This window comes from Lissotriton vulgaris, chromosome 2_1, assembly GCF_964263255.1.
Source record: "Lissotriton vulgaris chromosome 2_1, aLisVul1.2, whole genome shotgun sequence".
Taxonomy (NCBI): domain Eukaryota; kingdom Metazoa; phylum Chordata; class Amphibia; order Caudata; family Salamandridae; genus Lissotriton; species Lissotriton vulgaris.
In genome coordinates, this window is record NC_141687.1 from 954,237,953 (window position 1) to 954,258,555 (window position 20,603).

The 20,603-nt window shown below is 47.1% G+C and overlaps 1 protein-coding gene across 2 annotated transcripts in view; it reads left to right on the forward strand.

The window, feature by feature from the left end:
• KIAA0319L (KIAA0319 like) overlaps positions 1 to 20,603 on the forward strand; it is a 962,229-nt gene that overhangs the window by 333,536 nt on the left and 608,090 nt on the right. For both annotated transcript variants that reach the window (XM_086956507.1, XM_086956508.1), the window contains exon 4: positions 5,958 to 6,228. In XM_086956507.1, coding sequence (XP_086812633.1) covers positions 5,958 to 6,228 — 271 coding nt within the window. The remainder of the gene's footprint in view (positions 1 to 5,957; positions 6,229 to 20,603) is intronic.

Genomic DNA, 20,603 nt, shown 5'->3' on the forward strand with positions numbered 1-20,603 from the left:
CACAGAGCCCCCCACACACAGAGCCCCCCCCACACACACACAGTCCCCCTACACACACACACACGCACACAGTCCAACCTACACACACACACACACACACACACAGTCCCCCTACACACACACACAGTCACACACACACAGTCCCCCTACACACACAGTCACACACACACACACAGTCCCCCTACACACACACACACACAGTCACACACACACAGTTCCCCTACACACACACACACACACAGTCACACACACACACAGAGTCCCCCACACACACACAGAGCGAGCCCTCCACACACAGAGCGAGCCCCCCACACACAGAGCGAGCCCCCCACACACACAAACACACACACACACAGAGAGTCCCCCTACACACACATGCACACACACAGAGAGTCCCCCTACACACACATGCACACACACACAGAGTCCCCCTACACACACAGAGCGAGCCCCCCACACACAGAGCGAGCCCCCCACACACAGAGCGAGCCCCCCACACACAGAGCGAGCCCCCCCCCCCCACACACACACGCACACACACACAGAGTCCCCCTACACACACACGCACACACACAGAGTCCCCCTACACACACACACGCACACACACACAGAGTCCCCTACACACACACAGAGTCCCACACACACACACAGAGTCCCACACACACACACAGAGTCCCACACACACACACAAAGTCCCACACACACACACAGAGCGAGCCCCCTACACACACAGTCCCACACGCACACACAGAGCGAGCCCCCCACACACAGAGCGAGCCCCCCCACACACAGCGAGCCCCCCACACACACAGTGAGCCCCCCACACACAGAGCGAGCCCCCCCCACACACACACAGAGAGTCCCCCTACACACACACACACACACACACACACACACAGTCCCCCTACACACACACACACTCACACACACACAGAGTCCCCCTACACACACACACACACACACACACACACACACACACACACACACACACAGTCCCCCTACACGCACACACGCACACACACACAGAGTCCCACTACACACACACACACACACACTCACACACACACAGAGTCCCCCTACACACACACACTCACTCACACACACACACAGAGTCCCCCTACACACACACACACACTCACACACACACACACACACAGAGTCCCCCTACACACACACACACACACTCACACACACAGAGTCCCCCTACACACAGAGTCCCCAAGCAAGCACGGCCAGGGGGTGGATATGCAGGTATTTTGTGTCACTGTATTGTATGTATTGTATTGTATTGTATGTTGGATTTATATAGCGCTTATAACCCAGGGGTCTCTAAGCGCTTGCCTTGGGAACCCGTCCTGGCTTTTCCCTGTGAGATAGCCCCTACAGGGCATCCCCAAGGTGAAAGCCAGGCATCCCGCTGCGGGGGGCTGTTGTGGAGATTAAGCAAGCTTAATGCCCAGAGTTGCAGAGTGTGAACCCATGATTAGGTCGGGCACCGAAGCGAGAATTATCGAGTCTGTGGACATTTGAGCTCAAGACCCTGCCGCGTCGGGAATTGAACCCTGGTCCCAGGTCTGACCTCTGCTTCAGGGTCTGCCTGCTCTAACCAGTGAGCCACACTTCTCCAAACATGCAGATTTCTGAAACAGACAGGGTTAATGAGTTTAGTCACCCTTCTGGCAGCTGATGGCACCCTGGTAATTCTTGTGATACCTACTGGGGGTCAGCAGGGTGAGTGAGCCTGCGAGATCAGCACCCCTGCGTCCCACTGTGCGACCGGGGCCATCGGACTCTGGGCCTCATGGGCACAACAATACCCACGAACCATCGCCCCCATGGAGCCCTGCTCACCGGCTCTGAACGCTGCCGGTCTCCGCTCCTCCTTCACTCGTGGCGGGGGCAGCTATGCGGCGGCACTCCCGGGGCTCTCTCCTCACAAGACCCCCGCCCTTACAAGGCGCTCCTTCACCCGGTCCCCCATCTCGGGACCGGGACTCAGAGTGTGGAGCACTCATGGCTCCGGAACGCTTCTCTTCGGCCGGCTTCTCTTCCAGATGCTGCAGGGCTCCCTCAGCTCACGGGAGCCCTGCCGACCAGCCGCCATGCTCCTTCTTCCTCACGATGCACATCCCGGGGCTCCCATCGCTCACGGGAGCCCCGTACTAGCACTCCAAAATTTGTGATATTTCACAATTTTGTATAGTTTCTGCTTCATAAACTACCCCTCAAACGATGCAAGTAAACGAACAAATAATAGAGTAAACAATTTCTGCAGTGAAACTAGCCGCTCGTGAGCTCCTCGACATTGGCATTCACCCTTCCTGGCACTGTGAGGTATGTCTTAGCTTTTGCCTGCTACCGAGCCACCCCGAAACGCACCCACGGACCCTTCACCTGCCAAACCTGCCGATTCACCTGCCTCCGGACCTGCACCACCCCGTCATTTCGAGCACCAGCAGCAACCATCCCGGACGGATACAAGATCACTCGGAAGGACAGCGTCAACCAGACGGGAGGAGGCATCGCCATCGTACACAAGAACACCATCCGCATCTCGACTAACTCCGACGATACCTTCACCGCCGCTGAACACCTGCACTTCCAGATACACACTGACCCCAAGACCACCCTCCGAGGCACCCTCATCTACAGACCCCCGGGACCACGCACACAGTTCAGCGAAGACATCGCAGACTTCATCAGCCCGCACGCCCTGCCCTCTGCCGACTACATCCTCCTAGGGGACCTCAACTTCCACCTGGAGAACAACGACAAACACCACCGCCCTGCTGGACAACCTCGCCAACCTCGGACTCAAGCAACTGGTGAACACTCCCACCCACTACACCGGCCACACGCTTGACCCCGTCTTCTCATCCAGCAAACACATCTCCTTCAGCTACGCCACCGGACTCCACTGGATCCGACCACAGCTGCGTCCACTTCAGCTTCAGAAAAACTATGACTCACCACTACCCGCAACAGGTTCTCCGCCGGAGCTGAAGCAAGATCACCGCCGAGCAGCTCACCGCCTCCCTCAGCCACAACACTACCACCAACACAACGGACCCCAACGAAGCAGCCAGCAACCTCACCAAGTGGCTGACCGCCTCGCACCACTAAAGAACCCTCCCAGCAGACCCGGCAGCAAGAAGACCCCCTGGTTCACCGACAAACTCAAGGAATCCAAAAAGAACTGCCGCACCCTCGAGAAAGCCTGGCGGCTCGACCAGACCACAGACAACAGGACCGCCCTCAAGCACGCCACCCGCAAACACCATCAGCTGATCCGCGCCACCAAGAAGGCGGCACTCCAAGAACAACTGGACAACAACGCCCATGACAGCAAGGAACTCTTCAGCATCGTCAAAGAGTTCTCCAACCCCAGCGCCGGAAACGACATCACTCCCTAGCAAGACCTCTGCAACTCGCTCGCCGCGTTCTTCCACTGCAAGATCGCCGACATACACAACAGCTTCGACGCACAGACCACGCACTCTATCACCGAACCAACGCCCGCTACCACCACCCTCTGCAACTGGACCCCGATCAGCACCGAAGACACCACCCTCACAATGAACTCCATCCACTCCGGATCACCAACCGACCCCTGCCCACACCACGTCTTCAACAAAGCGGACGCCATCATCGCACCCCATCTCCGGGACATCATCAACTCCTCCTTCCACACCGCCACCTTCCCGGAGAGCTGAAAGCACGCCGAGCTTACCGCCCTCCTGAAGAAACCAACGGCGGACCCCACCGACCTCAAGAACTACCGTCCCATCACGCTCCTCCCTTTTCCTGGCAAAGTCATCGAGAAGACCGTCAACAGACAGCTTGCCGCCTTCCTCGAGACGAACGGATCCCTCGACCCCTCGCAGTCTGGGTTTCGGGCCAACCACAGCACCGAGACCGCCCTAATCGTAGCCACCGAAGACATCAGAACCCTGATCGACAGCGGCCCTCATCCTCTTGGACCTCTCTGCGGCGTTCGACACCGTCTGCCACCGCACCCTAGTGAAGCGCCTCAGCAACATCGGAATCCGAGACATCACCGTACACCTGAGAGACCTGCACTGGCTCCCCGTCAACAAGAGAATCCCGTTCAGACTCCTCACCCACGCACACAAGGCTCTCCACGACCTGGGCCCCAAGTACCTCAACGACCGCATGACCTTCTACACGCCCACCCGCCAGCTACGATCGACCAACCACACCCTCGCCACCCTACCACGCATCCGCAGAGCCACCGCCGGAGGAAGATCCTTCTCCTACCTGGCAGCCAAGACCTGGAACTCCCTCCCCACCCACCTTCGGCAAACCCAGGACCATCTCTCCTTCAGAAAGCAGCTCAAGACCTGGCTTTTCGAGCAGTAACATACCCCCTCCCACAGCGCCTTGAGACCCTCCCGGGTGAGTAGCGCGCTTTATAAATGCCGTGATTGATAAATTGTATCAGGACAACACCTATATACACTTTGTGGACTCATTCATGGAGAGGTGCAGACACAGAGCATTTGTAAATGTTGGCAAAAAACAATACTACTGATTTATGAGACTTAAATGTAAATTGATACTTGTATAGCACTCTACTCACCCGCAAGGGTCTCAAGGCGCTTGTACAAATAACGGCTGTGGAACCCATCCTGGCTTTCCCTGTGAGGCGTCCACTCCTGGGCACCCCCAAGGTGGAGGCCAGGCATCCTTAGCATTGTGGGGGCCGTTGTGGAGATTAAGCAAGCTATTGCCCAGAGTTGCTGAGTGGGACTCCATGATTGGAATAGGCACCGAGGTGAGAATTATCAGGTCCGTGGAATTTTGAGCCCAAGACCCGCCGAGGCAGGGAATTGAACCCTGGTCCCGGGCTAGACATCTGCATCAGGGTCTGCTGCTCTAACCATTGAGCCACACTTCAGCCACACTTAAACTTGCCTCGTTTTACCTTTTGCAATGTGTTCAACAAAGTAGGAAAGCGTAACTCACTCCTGGAAGACAAAAACACATTTTGATTATCGCAACATATTCCACCCTGCGACCAGCACCACCAGACCTTCTTTTAACTGATCCTGTGCACCTACAGAAAAAGCTGATGGCTATTTGCCTAGGAGTACTGCCATCTTTAGCGACTAAACCCTCCTGGCGATATGAAGGCCGAAAATGTGCAGGTTATGTGGCGCCATTAAAGAAGATTTTACACACTTGGTTTGCATATGCCCCGCATTAAAACAAGCACGCCCTCACTATTAAAACGATTATTCAACGAGAGGGGTATTCGCACTTGCCGAACGGCTATAATGTGGAGCCTTATTTCTACGGAACCCCAGCTAAATGGCAAACGATTGAAATTCTTGCAACTCCACGACAAAGCACTCAAACAGGGCTCCGAAAGTACAGCCCCAGTAGTAGCAAGCAAGTGGGCAATATTAAACAATTGGTCGACATTGAGCAGGAGATAGCTGCACAAATATTTTAGGAGACTGACGTTCCTCTAAAATTGAAATCCAGCTTAATTTATTTACTTGCACAACAGCACCATATAACTAAGTTGAACGTTACTGGTCTCTTACCAGAAGGAAATGACCAGCACCTAAGATGCTAAATGATTTTATTAATATATATTAGGGAAATAACTGTGAGAACGCTTAAGTAAAGAACAAATCAGGGAAGTAACGACAAATTATTGTATTCAAAATAGTTATTATTTTGTAAAATATTGTGACAGTTTTAAATAACTTATAACAAATAAACTGAAACAAACAAGTTCATGTTTAAATGGTTGTCGAACAGAAATCTCAAGTTCGTGGGCATCTTTTTGGAGTGTTTTTGTATTGTATTGTTAATACCCCTTGTTGTTTATTTAGTCGTGGATGTGGGAGCTGGTGGCGATTTCTTGGATTGACCTAAATATGAGGATTCAGTCGACACTCACTATAGTACTCCTTTTTTTCCATCAGAAAGTATCAGCCGGTGACAAGCCCTCAGAGTTGGTAACAACAGCAAGTCTCGTCACGGTGGGCAGCACAACTGCAGCAGGACAAGTCAAGCCTGAGCAGAGTAACAATACGGCCACGCACTCTGGACCTGTGAGCCAGCCAGCACCCACGGGTAATCCAGCACCAGGGAAATTGATCACTCCATCGCCTACGTCCAGCCTACCAGCAAATAAGAGCAACACAACAGCAGCCTCAAAGGCTCCCGTGGCGCCTGCCACTCCCACGCCTCCAGGTAGGTCTCTCTATCCTTTCTACATTTCTAATATATGCTTATCCCTGAGACTACAATATGTCTACAGTGCTTTACGTCCCTATTGCGGAGAGATTTTCTGACCATTTGTTCTTCTTATCCTTCAATTGTACAGAATATAGTTGATGAGAGATATCTGTGCTTCGGTGGCCCTGGCTAACTATTTTACTGCACACCACTATCGTCGGGTGCGTCTCTGAGAAATATTAAGTGAAACACGAGCACTGAGATAGCCAATAATTTTGGCTTTTCTCTTAGTCTACATCGTTTTTCAAACTTCATGAATACACGTAGTACATTCCGTATGGGCAGTGTCACTCCAGTTTCGGCCCCAAGGAAAAGGTAAAATCCAGAAGCATCAGTACAGATTTCCCATGCACACCCATTAGTTACAGTACTTTCAGCAACAGGGTAGTTCATCTTCACTTAAAACAGTGTTGTACAAGCAGCAGCAGGTTTCTTTCACACATCGGACCGATACAGTGCTGCAGCACACAATGCTGCCGTACCCACAATGCAGCAGCACACACAACCCGCACATTAGTGGCAGCAGTAACAATAACCTGCACATACTGGTAAGGAGGAGGTGCGTTGCCCCCCCTGCTCACAGAGAACTAGTTAAAGAAAACTAAAATGATAATAATTAGTGTTAATTTTCCTTTCCTGATGCGGGGCGTGGCTGGACTGCAGAGCAGGGCAGGGGAGTGGTGGTTTGCCTCCTCCAAGGTGTTTAATGTTGTTTTGACCGGCCATCTGGGGCCTTCCAAACCCTCATCCGCACTTCGCATGTTCTGCTCACAGGCTGCATTACGGACTGGGTGCAGAACATGCCCCAGGCTCCTATTACCTGTCTGATTCCCGATCCATGCTGTGATTGGCTAGGGGAAGTCAGGAGCCTGGGTGATTCCTGTTCCTGCTTACAGGAGCGAGGGGCAGCGGAAAGCAGGCAGAGTGGCTGGCCTGAAGGTAAGTGGTTTTTTCCCCCACCATTTACAACCCTCCCCATCGCCCCACCACCCCCGGTAAATAGTGGCCACCACTGATGTTCAACACAATCCACAGCAGTCCAACCTTTTCTTCATAGGAACTGAAAATGGTCACGAGCCTGCATAGAGAGAACAAAATCAAAAGAACAAAGTCAACAGCTAATTAATATGATGCAAATGGGTGCTAAAACATAGGAGAAAACCTCCAGCACATTGCCTTTAACAGAAGAAGTTTGTGGCGAGAATGGAAAATACCTATTAGAGCCCTTTTTTCTTGTCCACTGGAAAATGGCCATTTATATCCATTTATTTATATTTTTTTAGAAACATACTCCCATTCAATACTTATGAGCAAAACCAAAGCGGGTCGAGCAAACTCCAAAAACCCTGAACAATCAAGGCAAAATGCTGCAAACACAAAAGGTTTAAATAAGAATAGATATGTAAATCAACTGAAGAAAATCAGGGTATGGCCTAGTCCAGAACACCCGGACCAAAGTTTTTATGAGCATGAATCTAATTTTGCAGATGAAAATGGTGACCACAAGTAATTGGACCAGCCCAAGTAGCTGTACAGCAAACCTCAACAATGGAAACACCCCGTGCCTCTGCCTAGGTATAGGAAAGACTCCTAGTGGATACCCCTGAAACAAACTAAGCCAGAAAAACGACCTGCTTGATCCATCTGCTAATGGAAATCATGGAAGCCTTCTCACCCCTACGAGATGAACCAAAGGAAACAAGGAGTGACCTGGTGCAGTATAGAATTACAGACTCTCAATTGGCAAAGAAGTCTGATGTCCTTGTATTTGTTTTGCCCCAGTATTCGACTTTCATAGGTTCCCATGCTTTGCATCATTCCCCGTCGTCGGAATGGGAGCCTCAGAAATAGAAAAATACCACAGCAGTAGGTACAAAAGAGAAAAGACAGGCCTAGGCCTCATCTCATTTTGTAGCCTATCCACCTCTTTTTGTAAAAGAGACCAAACATGTTGCAACAACCAATCAGAATAGCCTCACCCCATAGAACCCTTCTGAGAGAGCCTCAGCCTCAGATTTTTTTGATTTTTTATTAAGTTTTTTCCCCTTTTATTCCGTGGTGGTGGGAAAAGGTAGACCATCAAAGCATACATCAAACAAAGTACATACATAGAAAAACATATATATAAGCATAACAAATATAGTGAAAAAAATAATCACAATTAATTAATTAATTTACAACCCATTTTTCAAATGGTGCCCAGTTCTTAGACGCGATTAGGCGTCTTCTCTTTCCTCTGAAAGGCTGAACTGAAGTCTCAAGTTTATACCAGGCCAGCATCTTGGCTTTCCAATGACAAAAAGTAGGAGGTTCAGGATTTATCCAGAGTGACGTAACACAAAGTCTAACCATGGCCATAGCGATAAAAAGAAAGGCTTGTGAATGTCTTGTTTTTTCCAAGCCCGTAGAGTATTCATAGCCAGTAATAACCATTTCAGCAGATATTTTAACAGAAATTTGAGTAATCTGCATGAGAAAAGTTTCAATTTGGTTAATAAAGAGAGATAACTCCGGACAGCTGTAAAACATGTGAAGAGAATCTGCAGAAGGAAATTTACATCTTGCACAAAACGACCCTTTACCCCCACAGACCACCCCCCATCTAACAAGTTTTGCAGGTGTATAATAAAGATTGAACATAGCCATATAGCTTTGAGATCGAAGGGTGCCTGATACCAAAACCGACCTAGCTAATCCAAGTGGATATTTTAAATCAATAATAGGTACTCCAAATTTTGTCGCCCACTTATTGTTCTGTTCTACTAGGTCATCAGGAAGTTGAGATGGAAAAGTTTGATATAAGCTGCCAATTTTCATTTTCCTTCTGATAGATTCAACTATAGCTAGTTTTTGAAACATTATTGGGTTTTGGGGAAGCTTTTTATCCAAAAAACTTCTCAATTGAAGATATTTAAAAAAATTATTAGAATGCAAATTAAATGTCTCCTTTAAAAAGGTGAAGGAGGCTATTTGCCCTAAATCGGCTAAGTCACAGATCTCCTTTAAACCAAGGGCTATCCAGATGTTTGTCACCCCCTCTTGAAATATCATTGGGAGCAGTCCAGAGGCTGTTAATGGGGTATAATACGTAATCTTAGAGATGTGAAAATGTCGTCGCACTTTTTGCCATATTGAAAATAATGCCCACAAAACCTTGAATTTGTTTTTTTTAAAATAACTCGGTTCGAGTATACGAGTAAGTACCCCTTTTGCGGAGTCTCCCAATGATATTGAGTATATTGAAGGTGAAAGATGAACTGGAAGCTCAGCAGCATCTCCTAGAAGAGGGACAGCAAAATGTTGAACCATAGCTGCCTAGTAGTACCGTGTTAAATTTGGGACTGTCCACCCCCCCACGATCCTGTGGAAGACAGGTCCACTTAGCTGCCCGTCTTGGTTTACGATATGACCATAAAAATCGTTGGCATATTCTTTCTGCTTTCTTTAAAATTAAAGAAGGGATTAATAATGGAATAGATCTAAAAAAATATAAAAATTTAGGGAGAACAAACATTTTGAGGATATTGGACCAGCCGAACAGCGAGAGATGTAGGTGATCAAGCCGCTCTAGTTTGTTATGAAGAGAATCAATAGTGGAGGAGTAATTCAGATCTACAATCTGATCTACGTCAGGCGAGATTTGGACACCAAGGTATGTTGCTTCAGAAGTTATGGGAACTTGAGAAGTGGGCATGGCCGTGGATTGTACAATTTGGGTTTTTGCAATATTTAATTTATAGCCAGAGATTGAGCCGAATTGAGCTGCCAGAATCTCCAATGCAGGAAAAGATTGGGCGACATTGTCAGTTAGAACTATAATATAATCCGCATATGCCAATGACTTGTATTTGGTTCCATGAACTGTAACGGGAGTAATGATTAGGAGACTTTCTATTAAACATAAAAACGGATCAATGAATAACGCAAAAAGAAGAGAACAGGGGCATCCTTGCCTGGTGCCCCTGCTAATAGAAAGATAATGTGATTCACTACCTGAAATACGGATTTTAGCCATTGGAGATATATACAGAGCTTGTAGAGCTTGGATGAACTTAGGTGTGTAGCCCTTCCAGGACAGAACACCCCACAAGTACCCCCAGGATACCCTGTCAAACGCCTTCTCGGCGTTCAACAGGATCACCCCGAGGGCAGAATTTGTGGTCCTTGCCCAGTCTAGGAGAGCTACTACTCGCCTGATGTGATCCGTCGTATCCCGACCGGGGATGAACCCGTGTTGACGAATAGAAACCAGGGGGAGAATTGTTTGATTTAAGCGAAAAGCGAGTATCCTTGAATAGATTTTACTGTCTGTATTAATTAATGCTATCGGGCGATATGAAGCTGGGTTTATTTTGTCCTTACCTTTCTTTCTGAAAAGTACGATGGTAGAGTGTTGCCAAGAATCAGGAATTGACCCAGTCTGAGCGAGACGAAAAACTTCTAGCATTTGCTGCCTAAATAGATGTGAGAAAGTTTTATAAAATTCCGGATGGATGAGATCCGGCCCTGCAGCTTTACCATTAGAAATGGATTTCATGGCGATCAGAACTTCCTCCCAGCTGATAGGTTCAGCCAGGATTTGATTTTGGTCATCTGTAACTTTTTGAATATCCATAGATTGGAAAAATTGATTTAACCCAGTTTGTTGCTTTGAAGTTGTATTGGTTTCTTCCGTATATAAGGTTGAATAGAAATCGGCAAAAACATCTAGAACACCGGTAATTGTGTCCTGAATAATGCCAGAACTATATTTGACCTTAATAATCTGGTTGGCTATGGCCCTTTGTTGTAAACGTTTTGCTAAAACCTTTCCGGAATTTTCACCCAATTCATACATTGTAGTACGGAATTGAAAGTATTTAGTTGCTATATCTTTGTATAAAGGTTCTGATAAGTTAGATTTGGCTATAGCAACTGATTTCATGCTGGCTGCTATGTCTTCTCCCATACGGATATTAGAGCTTAAATCCAATTCAGCTTGTTGGAGAGCTGTAAGTCTAATTTTAACAGTTTGTTGCTCAGTCTTCCAACGATAAGAGGCAAATCTTTTGGTTTCGCCGAGCAATGCAGCTTTGAATGTGTCCCAGACGATACCGACCGGGGCAGTACCAGTATTGATTGTAAAGAACTCTGAGATCCATAAATTAAGTTGTTCTTGATATAGCTTGTCAGTTAAGAGTTTCCTATCGAATGTCCATGATCTAATTTGGTTAATGGGACGATCCCAGGGAGAACTAAAGACAATAGGGTTATGGTCGGATATTGTTCTTGGGTTGATTTCAATCTTAACAGACCCGACAATTTGGAGAGAGGTGAAAATGTAATCAATACGGACCATTTTCTTGTGGGGTATCGAATAAAAAGTATAACCCTCTTGGTTTGGATGATGATAATGCCATGTGTCCGACAACCCGTGTTCAATCAGGAGAATCCAGAGCGCCTTATAAACTTGAGGTTTAACAACATATATATTGTGCTTTATTATATCTAAATGACTAGGAATATTTATATTAAAGTCTCCACAAAAAACAACGGATGAGGCCACATAGCTAACTCTAAATTTAGATTCCTTATAACCTGTGGGTCATCTAGATTAGAGGCATATATTGAGCAAATAGAGAAGAGACGGCCCTTAATCGATAATTCTGCTATTAACCATCTACCAAAATTGTCTTGTTTTACTCTTTTAACACATCCTAACCCAGTCTTTAAGATAATAGCGACTCCCCTAATTGTAGAGGTTTGTCGGGTACAAGCCGCTAACTCATAACCTAGAAATCTAAGATATGCCCGGTTGCCCCAGGGGATATGGGTTTCCTGCAGGCAGATAATATCCACCTGCATCACCTTCAGCAACTCATAAAAACTCTGCGTTTCTTAGGGTCGTTTAATCCACAGATATTCCAAGTTGCAAACTTCAATCTAGAGGCAGCCATGAAATTTGATCAAAGACCGACAGCCCTAAACGAATATGAAACCTTTTATAACAGATATAATTGCAATCAAGCTGTTTTTTGATGAGGAATATAGAAGTTAGTGTCACATCAAATGCATTCGAAAAATGAAACCAATTATGAATGAATAAAGTGGTCATCTCTAACCACCACCACCACCACCATCACACCACCCCACAACCCACCCCAGTTGAGCCACCCACCCCACCAGGTCCCACCCCCCTACCCAAAAAACCCGAACCCCCTCTCCCCCCACACTGGGCATCAGGACCATAGTCCTTGTGATGGTTGAGTAAGCGTTACCCCACACTCTGCTGAACCAATAGTGTTCCCCCTTTTCAGATATCAGATGCCCCTAACACATCCTGGAAAAGCAAAGAAAATTAGATCATTTTATATATGTCTAAGGGGTCATCGAATAAGGAAGAATGATAAGACCCAATAAGACACAAAAAAAAATGACTACTGTCGTAGGTTAAACAGTCAAAAAGCATTGCCTAGCTTAAACTATATTGAGTCCAAAAATTCCTTAGCGGCAATCTCCGACATAAAGAACCTCGTCTGGCCCTTAAGAACAACTTTTAATTTTGCCGGAAAGAGCAAAAAAGCCTGGGCCCCCTTAGCCTGAAATAGAGCAATCTGTTGCCGGAGATGCCAGCGGCGAGTAACCGTCTCAGCAAAAATCAGGACGGACGAAAAATTGACATTCCTTGGCAGATCGCATCTTATTGGGTCTAGCAAGATCAAATATACGTTCGCGGGCAAGGAAATTATTGAAACAAACCAAGATGGCACGGGGGTAGAGGTTATTCGCAGCTGTAGATTGTTTTTTCCTATTTAATGGAAAGCGATGTGCTCTTTGAATCTCGAGATTCTAGTCCCACTGGGTGACCTCCGGAAAAGCCTCGGTGAAAAGCTCCACTATAAACCGCAGAGCATCGTCGGCCTCTTTATTTTCCTCTATCCCCAAAATGCGGAGATTGTTCCTTCTCGTCCGATTTTCAAGATCTGTAAGCTTCCATAGAATGTCCTTACATTGTTCTTTGATCTCTATAACTAACTCTTTCTGGGTAGCAGCAGCATCTTAAAGAGCAGATTTTCTACCGCACGTTGTGCTTAGGGAGTCTCCACTGAGCTCTGCTCAGATTTCTCTTCAGTTTAGAATTTGTTCCATTTCTTCAACTTTACAATGTCTGACAAGAAGAAGGCGTTATTTAGAGCTTGTGCTACCTGTTCAAAGAAGAGGCTGTTTGTTGAGGACAAGCATAAAGACTGTATCTATTGCTTGTACCCAGATCACAAGGCCACAGATTATAAGATCTGCAGAACATTCGCTACGAAGACCTTGAGAGACAAGGAAGGCCGCTTGTTGACTTGGATGCAGAAAATGAAGTCACACACGGAGGTTTTGTCATCTGACAGTGAGGATTCTTCCTCAGCTGCGTCCTCCAGATGATCCAAGAAAAGGGGTAGGCCCTCCCCTTTAACTACTACTGAGCCCCCTGTTAAAGCCAAAAGACCTCTGATAGGTCTGAAAGGCCCAGTCCCAAACAATCTCCTCACCGAGGTGTAAAGGAGAGGCTGGGACAGACTGAGGAGACATCATCTAAGAAGGTACAGAAAAGCCTTTCTGTTGCTTCTCCGCCATCTGAAAAGGAGAAGGGATTCAAGAAACCTTCTGCTGTCCCTCAGGAAGGAAGATCGGACAAGAAACCATTTCCGTTGACAACGAAATCATCTGGTACGTCGACGACAACTTCCAAAAAGGACTTGGATTCAGGTACAGCTCCGTCGGAGGGCCCGTCGACGGTAGCTTCGTCGACGGCGGTTGCATTGATATCTTCGTCGACGTTTAAGGTACCTGTTCGTCGACGATGGTGTTTACATCTTTGACGTCGACGATAATGACGGCGGCGACGTCGACAGCGGTGACGACTACGTCGTCGACGACAGCTATGATGATTCTGACGACGAGCTCATCGTCGACACCGTCGACGATCAATCCTCCGTTGACTAGGTCCATCTCTCCCTCGACGGTCCCGTTGACGACTATTTCGCCGGCATTTCCGTTGACAACAAGTCAGTGGACGATGTTGTCGACTATTCAAAGAGTCCACATCTCTATAAAGAGGCAGCAAATCACTCCAGAGATGACATCTCCTCGCCGTGTAACACCCTTACCTCCAACTTTGCTTCTTGAGGAGGAGTCTGACGATGATGAAGATGGTCCTTATGGGGATGCTTATAGCCCATACGAACTCCAAGTAAAATATCAGTATTCGGATTCTGACTAATACTATACAGAAGAACGTCATTTTGTTCAACAAGAGAGTCCTCCACAAAAATCGCGTCAGGATATGGTGGCAATGCCGTCCTCTCTTATAACAGACTTGCAGATGATGCTACAAGACTACAGGAAAAGGTTTCCGTCACAAGCTTCGGACCAGCAAGAGCGTCCTTCTTCATCTGCTCCTGCAGTTGCAATGACGCCTCTGGTTTCTCGAGTTTCGGAACCAGAACCAAGAGAAAGCCATCAGGAGGTTGTGACTATTCAGGATGATAATGTCTCATCTGATGAAGATCTTCAGGTAGATCCACCTCATGACCCGGATAGAGGTTGGGGCAATGATGTTATTCAAGATCCAGCTTCACCAGTGCCGGATTCTGCTACCTCCCCTCCAGCTGACATTAGAGGTTTCCATAATCTTATGGAGAGGCGTCCAAGAGACTTGGCCTTCCGATTACGACAGTGCAATCAGACTGTTTTCTTTATGACTTCAAAGAACCTTATAGAAAGTCCATCCGTTCAATACCGATAGTTGAACATATGTGGTCGGAAGGTAATAAGGTGATGCAGAATCCTGCTACAGTCACCCCTGTTCTTCACTGGCTGTAGAAGAAGTATAAAGCTCCAGAAGGCAGTCCTTTATGCCTGACTGGTCAACCGAAGCCGGACTCAGTTATTTCCCAGGCAGCGCAAAGTAAGTCCAAGAATCCATTGGCGCCCCTTACGACACCGCCAGACAAGGAAGGGAGACGTCTGGACAATGTGTGAAAAAGGTTCTCTTCTATGGCTAGCCTTCTGGTTAAAGCTGCTAATGCTCTGGCTATCTTGGGTAGATTTGATCGCCAGATGTGGTGCGATGTATCCCCGTTTGTTGACCAACTTCCGGATAGTGCGAAAGATGAGGCCAGAAAGATACTGGTGGAAGGGGAGCGTTCATCTTCAGAGGTGATAGATTGTGCTATGGACATAGCAACTACCGCTTTCTGAGCTCTAGCGGGTTCAGCAGTTTTAAGGCGTCCGGGCTGGCTGCGGGCAACCTGGTTTCGCCAGGAAGTTCAAAATAAGATCTTGGACTTACCTTATGACGGAGAAATGCTTTTTGGAAAGCATGTAGATGATGCCCTTCAAGACATCAAGAAGGACCGGACACGGCAAGGTCCTTGGGGACATTGCATTACCCCAAAGTTCCTTTCAGAGGTGCGAAAGGGAGAGGATTTTCATTGTATAGAGGTGGCAATCAACAACGCTATTCTTCGTACTCGCAGTCCTCTTAGTCCTACAAGCCCCAATACTCACAGCCCCAAAGTCAATCGGCGTCTTTCTCTCGCCAACCATTAAGAGGGCGTCCGGGGCGAGATATTTCTAAAAGACAATAGCGGCTTCATGGCTCTGTCTACTGTTCCTCCCCCTCTAGTAACATCAGTGGGGAGCAGGATCTCAAAATACCTCCACGACTGGAAAATGTATTGCATCGGATCGGTGGGTCCTCAACATCATTCAATTCGGCCACACACTGGAGTTTCAGAAATTGCCACCATCCAGAGCTCCTCGCGCCACGAAAACGAAACATCTAAATCTTCTGCATTTCGAGGTTTAACAACTGCTCATCAAAGAAGCAATAGAATCTGTTCCTCAGACCCAACGCGGGAAAGGATTCTATTCCAGGTTTTTCCTGATTCGCAAGACAGAAGAAAATTGGCGTCCAATTCTAGACCTGAGACAGCTCAACACCTATCTCAAAAAACTGTCTTTTCGGAGTGTTTCTCTACAGGATATATTAAGTCTCCTAAATCCTGGCGATTATATGGCAACTCTAGACCTGGAAGACGCATATTTTCATGTTCCTGTTCATCCGGCCTACAGGAAGTATCTTCGCTACACAGTAGCCAAGAGCCATTTTCAGTTCAGAGTCCTACCTTTCGGACTAAGATCTGCACCGCGGATATTTACGAAGGTATTGGCGCCAGTGGCGGCTTTTCTCAGAAGGCAGTCTCTGCAGGTGTTTCCCTACCTGGAGAACGGGCTGATAAAAGCTCCTTCTCAGGAAGCTTCAAAGGCAGTCGAGGATTGTGTTCAACTTTTCAGGTCTGGGCCTAAACAGAAGCAAGTCGGTACTTCTTCTGTCCAGGTCAGCAGGATTTCTGGGTGCCATTCTGGATACTGCTCATTGCAGAGCTTTCCCTTCAGAGGAGAGGAAAAACAAACTGATTCTTGCTGCCAACAGATTTCAAAGGAAACAAATTCTTTCAGTCCGTCAGTACAAGTCCCTTCTAGGGTCGATGTCATCTTGCATTGCTTTGATTCCGCACTGCAGGCTTCACCAGCGTCCCCTGCAGGAACAACTGGACATGCAATGGCGTCAAGCAGAGGGGTCCTTCGAGGAAAAGATAAAGATAACTCCTATCATGAAGAAAGCAGTCAGGTGGTGACTATAGCAAGCAATATCGAGGAAGGTCTCTCCTTCACGGTTCCTCCCTCACAGTTAGTTCTAACCACAGACGCCTCTCTGGAAGGCTGGGGAGCGACATTACAGGATCTTCAAGTGAGCGATCACTGGTCTCCAGAGCTTCGCACCTTTCACATCAACTTACTGGAACTGCGAGCAATTCGTCTGGCTCTTCAGGCTTTCCTTCCAAAGATTCGGAGTTCTACGGTCCTAGTGCGTACAGACAACACAACAGCAATGCATTATGTGAACAAGCAGGGCGGAACAAAATCCAAGCTTCTTTCAAGGGAAGCTCTAGATCTGGGAATGGGCTATTCATCACCAGATTTGTCTCTCTGCAGAACATCTTTTGGGTTCCCTCAATGTGGAGGCGGATTCATTGAGCCGCCTAAAGTCGGTCTCCCAGGAATGGGAATTGGATCAGAGGACTCTCGAAAGGATATTCTCTCGTTGGGGCACTCCTCTTATAGACCTGTTCGCGACCCCAGAGAACAAGAAATGCCAACTCTACGCATGCAGATATCTCCATCGAGGGTCATTGGGGAATACCTTTTCGATTGCCTGGTCAGGCGCATTTCTTTCCACCTTTCCACCGATTCCTTTGATACCAAGGATACTGAGGAAACTCGAGATGGAACCCTGCACCATGATTTTAATAGCCCCGGCTTGGCCCCGCCAGTTTTGGTACACAGAGCTCCTCCTTCTGTCTCGGGGTCAACGGGTTCTCCTACGCCCCATTCCTACCCTGCTGACGATGTCCCAGGGCCAAGTAATGCATCCCGACCCGAACTCTTTGCAATTGACAGCTTGGCTCCTGAACACCAGGAGTTCAATGCTTTAGATATTCCTCAAGATTGCAAGGACATTTTAGCTCAAGCTCGGGCTCCTTGTACAAACAGGACTTATCGAGCAAAATGGAAGCGTTTTGTGCATGGTGCCAAAAGGAAAATCTTCATCCATTTACTTCGGCTCCTCATAAGATCTTACCGTACATATTGTCTTTGGCAAAATCAGGTCTTCAACACTCCTCCATTAAGGTGCATCTGGCAGCGATCTCTAGGTTCAGGAGAACAACCTCTGGTCCCTATCTTTGGGCCGTGAGGGTGATCAAACAATTCTTGAAGGGTCTATTCAGAGCTTTCCCTCCGGTGAGACCACCTCCTCCGATTTGGCAACTCAACCTGGTCCTTGCCCATCTCATGAGGGCTCCTTTTGAACCAATCCATAAAGCTGACATGAAGTTTGTGTCCTGGAAGGTTGCTTTTCTTCTAGCGATAACAACAGCTAGGAGGGTTGGAGAACTTAAAGCTCTCACGATTGTTGAACCTTTCTTACAGTTCAAAAAGGAGTCTTTGATTTTACGGACAAATCCAAAATTGATCCCAAAAGTCCCTTCGGATTTTCATCTAAACGAACCTATAGTACTAAAGTCTTACTTTCCTCGACCTTCATCTCTGGCGGAGAGGTGTCTCCACACTTTGGATGTCCAAAAATGCTTAAAGTTCTATCTTGAACGGACAAAGGCATTCAGGAAGACATCGCAACTTTTTTTCGCTTTCGGCGCTCCAAGAAAAGGTTTACCCCTGACAAAGCTGGGGATATCACGTTGGATTGCCAGCACTATTCAGTTCTGTCATCAGGCGGCAGGGAAGCCGCTGAAATTACGGATCAAGGCTCATTCTACGAGATCAGTGTCATCGTCTACAGCTTTGTTCTCTGGTGTCCCTATGAAGGTCATTTGTAGGGCAGCCACTTGGAGCAGTGCCCATTCGTTCACGAGACACTACTGTTTGGATTCTTCCACAAGAAGTGACGCAGCAGTCGGACAAGCAGTCCTGAGGAATTTCTTTCAGTGAGCGGTGAGCTTTGCCTTCTATCCCTCCTTCCTTTGTTGCACATTTTGTATTTGATAATATTACCTATCTATTGTTACAAAGTATTTTGACTATCTGTGATAGTACTTATACTATGTTATGCTGATATACATATAACAAAATGTGCGTTTGTTGCTTACTGCTAGCTACTCTGATACAAAGCATGGGAATCTATGAAAGTCCAATACTGGGGCAAGAAAACCAGTTACTTAACTGTAACTTTGGTTCCCCAGTATTGGTACTTTCATAGATTTCCATGCGCCCACCCGCCTCCCCTGGGAAAGCTCAGCCTTCAGCGCAGGTAATTACTTTTACACAACGGCTACGAAAATCTGAGGCTCTCTCAGGAGGGTTCTATGGGGTGAGGCTATTCTGATTGGTTAATGCAACATTTTTGGTCTCTTTTACAGAAAGAGGCGGATAGGCTACAAAATGAGATGAGGCCTAGGCCTGTCTTTTCTCTTTTGTACCTACTGCTGTGGTATTTTTCTATTTCTGAGGCTCCCATTCCGACGACGGGGAATGATACAAAGCATGGGAACCTATGAAAGTACCAATACTGGGGAACCATAGTTACAAGTAAGTAACTTGTTTTCTTCTCTTCATCCCACTAAGGCCTAGCTGTATGAACTGTAAAAGGTCATCCTTTCCTCATTTTCTGGACCAACCATCCTTTTTAAATCACATTTTATAATGAGGCCACAGTGGGACCATAACTTGGTATTGACATTCCTCATGTGTGTTGCCTGAGAGCCAGTACATAGCTGCTTGCTGTATTTCCTAACCTAAAAGTCTCTTTTTCATTGGGATTGCATCAGATCGTCGCATCAGTGAACTATGTACACTTTCAGTTCCCTACACTACTTTTTATCCCCGGAATAACTGGTGTGGAGTACTTAGGCAGCCTTCTTACCTAAAGTTGTGGCTTCCTTCCATGGTGAGTAATTAATCACTCTTCCACCAGTATTCCTTGCTTCCCTTCACCCCTGGCAAGAGGAGGAAAGGTTACATGGGTTCTAACCCAAATGGCTCCGCTTTTTGTGTACTCAAGAGCAATAAATGCAAGGCTGTGCAGAAGAGAACCTTATTCTCTTCTTTAAGATCTGCTACGTGCTTGCCAGGAAGCAACCCGGGGAAGGTCTGAGATGCCATTCCACTAGGGCCATTCCACTAGGGCTATTCCACTAGGGCTAAAGCTGTTACCACTCCGTTAGTGGAGGTAATGCCCGTCCTTCTTATCTGCCAGGCTTATATGTGGGTGGCAAAACTTCCATTCACAAAACACTGCTGCTTTGACAACCAGGTCTGGCGGGAAAGCGATTTTGCCCACTCAGTTTTCCGTAAGTTTTTGGTCTGAGTCCACTCCACAGATCATCCCGCTTGTGGAGGTACTGCTTTGGTATCTATTTTAAGAAAAGGAATCCATCGTAAGAAGATGTTTTCTTGCTTTTGGTAATGATGTTTTAGAGTTTGAAATGGTTTTAGTGTATACTGTTAATATCCACAGATTCCCCACCACCCTTGCACCTCCCCATTCTGTGGCATGACCTTTTTTAATATCTAAAGAGATCCAGAGTTAGTAATCTGCAAACTGTAAACAACAATTGTTGACACTCCTCATCTGAGGACGCTGAAAATGAAAAAATAAGAAACTGTTGTTAATGCGCACCATCACTTCTGGAGTCATATGGTAGCAACGCGTATCCGTACATGCCCACCTTCGATTTAACATGATCACTGCTTTAAACAATCTCCATATGCACTATGGC